This window comes from Diuraphis noxia, unplaced genomic scaffold, assembly GCF_037042655.1.
Source record: "Diuraphis noxia isolate RWA-SAM2 unplaced genomic scaffold, SU_Dnox_SAM2 contig0005, whole genome shotgun sequence".
Lineage (NCBI taxonomy): Eukaryota > Metazoa > Arthropoda > Insecta > Hemiptera > Aphididae > Diuraphis > Diuraphis noxia.
In genome coordinates, this window is record NW_028301715.1 from 47,451,431 (window position 1) to 47,457,438 (window position 6,008).

Below are 6,008 nucleotides of genomic sequence, written 5' to 3' on the forward strand. Positions count from 1 at the left end.
AAAAAAAAAATCAGTTTGAAGTAGAGTCAATGGACGTATGCTTCACTCAAGCCTCCGAACCTTGTTAAAAAAAATCTCAAATTTACTTATTGTTTTATTATATTACAGATTATAAATATATTTATTTATAAAAAAAATTAAAAAAAAATTGCTCATTAATTACATAATTAGGTATTCGAATTTAAATTTAAATTTCCTGATGATGAAGTACACTGTACACTCATGTAAACCGCTCATGTTTTCTTAATAAACTGGCAACGTGTATTGCTTTGTTTGTAAACCTTTTAACTTATTTAAGTTTTATTAATCTTGGTTTAAGTATAAACTATAAATTAATCAAAACATTAGACTTGGGCCCCAAAAATCTTTAGTTGGGCTCTGGACTCTGGTTACCATTTAGTTTTTTAGTATTTATCGCATTAATATTATCACCAATAAGAATAAGCTCCAAGATTTTTTTTGATTTTATTTTGGTTAATACATTATTTAGAATCGACCAAATTATATATCAATATCGTAAATCCTATATATTTAAAATACAATTTTTATTTTCGAGTTATAATAATCATATAAATAGTTTAATAATTTCGGTTCAATGTTTATAAGTCATTTTATGAAGTGATATTTTGATCTCCAATACAAACATAATGTATATTATTTTACAATAATGTTTTTAATGTTAAAAATTCTTTTAAATTAAAAATAATTAAATAATAGTAATATAAATATATAATATAGTATAGGGGACCTAGTGGACAGTGGACCTACACTAAATTGATAACTAAAATAAAAATATTTATTAAATTCAAAAACCATATCTTTATCATAAATCAATATCTATAACCAGCAACCGTTTATAACCGAGAGTAACCAGCTCTTCATTCGCAGATAATAATAATAATAATAATAATAATCAAAGAGAATAGATAATACAAGTAACTGGACGTTGTGCCACACTGCCACAGAATATAATATGTAATACTGGTGCTTGCATTCAATATGGCGGACTGTTTTTCGGGCGGCCGAGGTGTCCGTTCTGATTTCATATATTCTGTGGTTGTGCGGTTGTGCCTTGTGCCGTTGTGGTCGAGAGTTCGAGACGGTTGAGTGTTCGTTTGTGTAATGTAATCGTGTATACTGTATGGGGATCCCAGTGGTCCCCCCCACATGGACACATGCCACATTCGCCACATTACCACTTATTAATATTGTAGAGTGTAGACCATAGTAATAATTACTAATTCTTTACTGATTCGAAATTCCCTTGCTTACGTGTAAGGTATTAATTATAATACAATCTGCAATTATTTATTTATTTTTATTCTTATTAATTGTGTTTGTTTATTGTTTCTATTGTTATTAAAAGTAAGCATTAAATATTCGGCACTTACTCTAATTTTCAGAAACAACTTTAATATTATTATCAACCTAAATGTTAACCAACGAGTGGTAAGTATTATAAAACAAAAATTAACTACCGTATACCTTATATTAAGTCTTAAGAGGACCCCTCAATATTATGTTGTTTCCATTTAACAAAAGTGCACTTGCTGTTACATTTGTGTTTAGTACTCGGCAGTTCCGATTTTGTGAAGTACCTACTTATCTTAATTTGAATCAACATAATTACCTAGGTACTATCAAAATTAAAGGTAATAATTACATTACTTGTATTTTCTCATTATTCTAACCATACAGTCAATTTACCTAGTACATCTTTTTTTTTTGATTAAATTGAATATTTCTATTGAAATACAATTTTACTCTTCGTAATTTCATTATATCTCTTCTTTGCCGTCATTTTATTAAATGCACCATTAACAATTTCTGCATCACTTAATGCTACTTAAATTAAATTATACAATGTCTATTTCAATGTATTAGTTAAAATTTAAGAATTGTTTCTACCTGCAAATTATTTTCTATAGATCTCGTTGTTGACATGAAAATCTTGGAAAAACAATTTTGAATTGCAACTTAAGAATTTCTATCCCAAGCATAATATTGATAGTAGATACCAACATTATAGAATTCAAAACTATAACAGCCAATTTCTCATTAGTTTTTAGATCGAAATTTTTACATGTTCAAGATTTTCCAGGAAGAAATTGGAGTGTATCGATACGTATCGATTTAATTTTGAGTGTTTAAGAAGATACACGTTCACTATACAAGTGATACATACTGGCCTGTATCGGTCTTAGACTTCAATACGAGTCGGTACGTATCGATACGCATCAAATTCTTCTTGAAAATCTTGATTGTTCTGTAATTGTATATCATTATTACAATATCATTATAATAATCGTTTTGTGACAACCATCTACCTTATTAATACAAATTAATTTTGCTAAGAAATTTGACATAAAGTCATTATTACCATATGTTAAACTCTTTAAGATTATATTTGTTATTAATAAGTCTAACAGCCGTTTTAAATTTATTTATGGCCAAAAAAGATATTTCACCAAAAAATTGATGGAATAGCTCACTCAGCACCTACCACCAATTGATGAGGTTGACATAAAAAATACAGTTATTGAACAATAAAGAAGACAGTATGGAACAAACATTCAACGATTCCGGGATAAATTCCAAGTAAGCAAATAAATTATAAGTGTAATATTACAAAATGTAATTTTTAACTTATATTCTGAAAGAATTATATTTTCTAGTACTAGGTTGTCTTATAATTTATGTATTCTAGTTGTATCTAATAATAACAATAATTACTTACCTAACAATTAATATTTTTGCAATTTCTTTTAGGTATGGTTATATATTAAAAAGTTCTAGAAAATTGACAATTCCGCTGATTAGATGTGACCAATTTATTAAACAGGAAACTATTGATGAAGGATATAATATTAATGATGATCAATCATTAAAAATAGGGTAAGAAATAAATTTACGTCTTGATATTATGAGATATTTTATTTAATAGTACTATTTTGATTTTGATAAATATTTAATAGGACTGGTTCCAATTTAGTTACCAAGCCTTTACTTCACATGTTAAATTGGTTCTCAATTCTGTTCAGGTCAAACAGTTCAATTGTTCATATTTAAGCAATTTTTTGCAATATAAAATCATGTTAACATATAATTTAATAAAATATAAATTATATAACATAAAAATTAAATGTACCTACCATAGGCGAAACTAGAAAATTGTATTAGGACAGGCCAAATGAAAAATATGAAAAAAATTCTAATTATAAAATAAGTTTTTTTATTTAATTTTAAATTTTATTATGTCAGTATATAGTGTGATTCTTCTATCAAACAACACTTGTATAGTGTTCGTGTGTAAATACCACCTGACATACACCTATAACACACAAAACCACCCAACTTTGGGAGGCTATATCTTGTAAACGGATTAACAAAAATTGAAAATTTAAACGTAAAAATTCATTGAAAAAATAGCCTTTTTAGTTTATGACATTTTTAAGTATAGGTTGTCATTTGAAAATCAAAAGTTGATAATGGTTTACCTGATAAATATAAGGGTGAAAACATTTAAAAAAATATATAGTTCTAGAACAAGATCTAAAATTTTGAAAAAAGCCAATAGTTTTTGAAATAATGAGTGTTGTTTGATAAATGAATCACCCTGTATTATCCAGTTAGTATTAGGTCAGGCCATGGCCTTAGTGACCTATAGTTTCTCCTATGGTACCTACCTACACTTTAAAGGACGTGATACCCGCATGACGTGTTGTCTCTGTTTTACAAATGCGCAACATGGCAAATCACACTCAGCAGATCACGCCTTGCTCCATTAGTTGAAAAGTTAGAGTGAATATTTTATTTTTATGTTTAATTAATTAATTAATTTTTATATTTAATATTTAAATTGACCTTTCATAAAATTTAAAGGTAAGAATACAGGGTGTCCCGCGAGGATTTACCCATTGCGATATCTAACGAAATAATGGAGATATCAAAATTCTGGTTTTATAATAAGATTTACTGGGATAAGAACTACAATTATTTCATTTTTAAATTTATTTTAATGTTTGGATAAAAAAGTTAAAAAATATATTTTTTTATTTAATTATTTCCGAAAAAATTAAAGATAGCCATTTTGTAGAGTTTATTTTTCTGAAAATATTGACGTTTCAAAATTTTATTTTCATTAATTTTCTGATTTTAAATATTTTTTCTAGTTTTGAAGAAATAAAATATGATTATAAATTTATAACTATTAGGTACACGGAAAGTATTCGGCCGGCCGTATGGGAATGAGCGTGCCGCGGCGGGTCACATGTTTGATAACATTACGGTGTTAAATAATTCGCAATTTTTCTTAAAACTAAAAAAAATATTAAAAATCAGGAAATTAATGAAAATAAAATTTTGAAACGTCAATATTTTCAGAAAAATAAACTCAACAAAATGGCTATCTTTAATTTTTTTTTGAAATAATCAAATAAAAAATATTTTTTTTAACTTTTTTACCAAAACATTAAAATATGAAATAATTGTAGTTCTTATCCCTGCGAGTCTTATTACAAAACCAGAATTTCGATATCACCATTATTTTGGGAGATATCGCAATGGGTAATTCCTCACGGGACACCCTGTATTATTTAGATGACTTTGTGGGCTTTTTACTATATTTTAATTTTGAATCAAGTTATAAGTATTTAATAATCATACAATTTTTGTACATCTTAAAATACTTAAAACTCGCTTCAAAATTGAAATATAGTAAAAAGCCCACAAACTCATCTAAAGAATATTCTTACCTTTACATTTTATGAAAGGTCAATTTAAATATTAAATATAAAAATAAAATATTTACTCTAACTTTTAAACTAACAAAGCAAAGTGTGATCTGCTGAGCGTTAAATTTGGTATGTTACGCACTTGTAAGACGGAGACAACACATGCGGGTATCAAATCCTTTTAATAGCTTGTAAGATAAAATAGAAATAAATTATGAGGTATAATAATGTCAGTGATCACTGATAAGTCTTGAATGACATTGTCATTTATACATCAAAATGTTTTGTTATTATGAAGTTAATATTTAGTTAAAAGAGAAATAAGTTGTCAGTTACTGACGAATATAAATTTGGCTGCTATAAAAACCTTGTAAATAACATACAAGCGTGGATATATATTAAACAGAATATTGTAAAGCATATGTGAAATAGAATGAAAATGGCTTATGTGAAAGTTTGAAAAATATTCTATTGATTTGTCATGAATTTAAATGACATATTTTTTAAAATAGATGCACTGTAAGTAACAGTAATTAATTGACAAAATTTGAATTAGCATTTGTCAAATATACATACTTATAGACTATAATTAACATGCTTATAAATTATTTAGGGTTGAAATAATATCATTAAGAAATTATACACGTTTTAGTGTACATTGGCATTAATCAACAAAGTTTGAAATTACATTTGTTCAAAAAGATTCAAATTTTTATATTTCCATTATCACATAGAATACAAAAATAAGGATTAAAATAATTGAGTCTTATCAAAATGATAATTATTAATTCCTATGCATGATAATTAAAACGATAGTGATTTAAAAAAATAAAAGATTCAAACATTTATATTTTATACATTATGTTGCATATGAAAATGAAGTTCCTAATAAAACAAGATTTGAATAAACGTCTTTTCAAATATCGACTATTAATCATTTTCCATACTCGCCATATGTTGAAATGACCATTTTTAAACATATTAAAATTTTCTTGGATGCTTTTTGAACGTTTGATTTTATGATATTTCATATTTAGTGGTAAATAATCAAATTATCGAATTTTCTATCAATTTTGACCCCTTTGAGTTATTTATAACCATGATAACTTTTCAAATGTAAATTTTTTTCAGTTAGAAATGCATAAGTTTTTTTTTCATTGGTGACATTCAAACTTTTAATAGAAGGTTTCTAACAAGGGCTTCTAACCCATCTAAAAGAAAAAGTTTATTAGAAAGTTATGCTACTTATGAGATATTTTTGACTTAATTAATTTA

At 26.1% G+C, this 6,008-nt stretch overlaps 1 protein-coding gene across 2 annotated transcripts in view; it reads left to right on the forward strand.

Annotated features, from left to right (window-relative positions):
* Positions 1 to 991: 991 nt before the first annotated feature.
* Positions 992 to 6,008, forward strand: part of LOC107164221 (uncharacterized) — a 30,437-nt gene continuing 25,420 nt past the window's right edge. The window contains exons 1-4 of one of the 2 annotated variants that reach the window (XM_015511961.2): positions 992 to 1,274; positions 1,404 to 1,449; positions 2,460 to 2,598; positions 2,770 to 2,895. In XM_015511961.2, the coding sequence (XP_015367447.2) occupies positions 2,561 to 2,598; positions 2,770 to 2,895 (164 nt within the window). In that variant the 5' untranslated portion in view covers positions 992 to 1,274; positions 1,404 to 1,449; positions 2,460 to 2,560. Of the gene's footprint in view, positions 1,275 to 1,403; positions 1,450 to 2,027; positions 2,221 to 2,459; positions 2,599 to 2,769; positions 2,896 to 6,008 lie in introns of those variants that run through there. The other variant, XM_015511962.2, reaches the window with a different exon arrangement.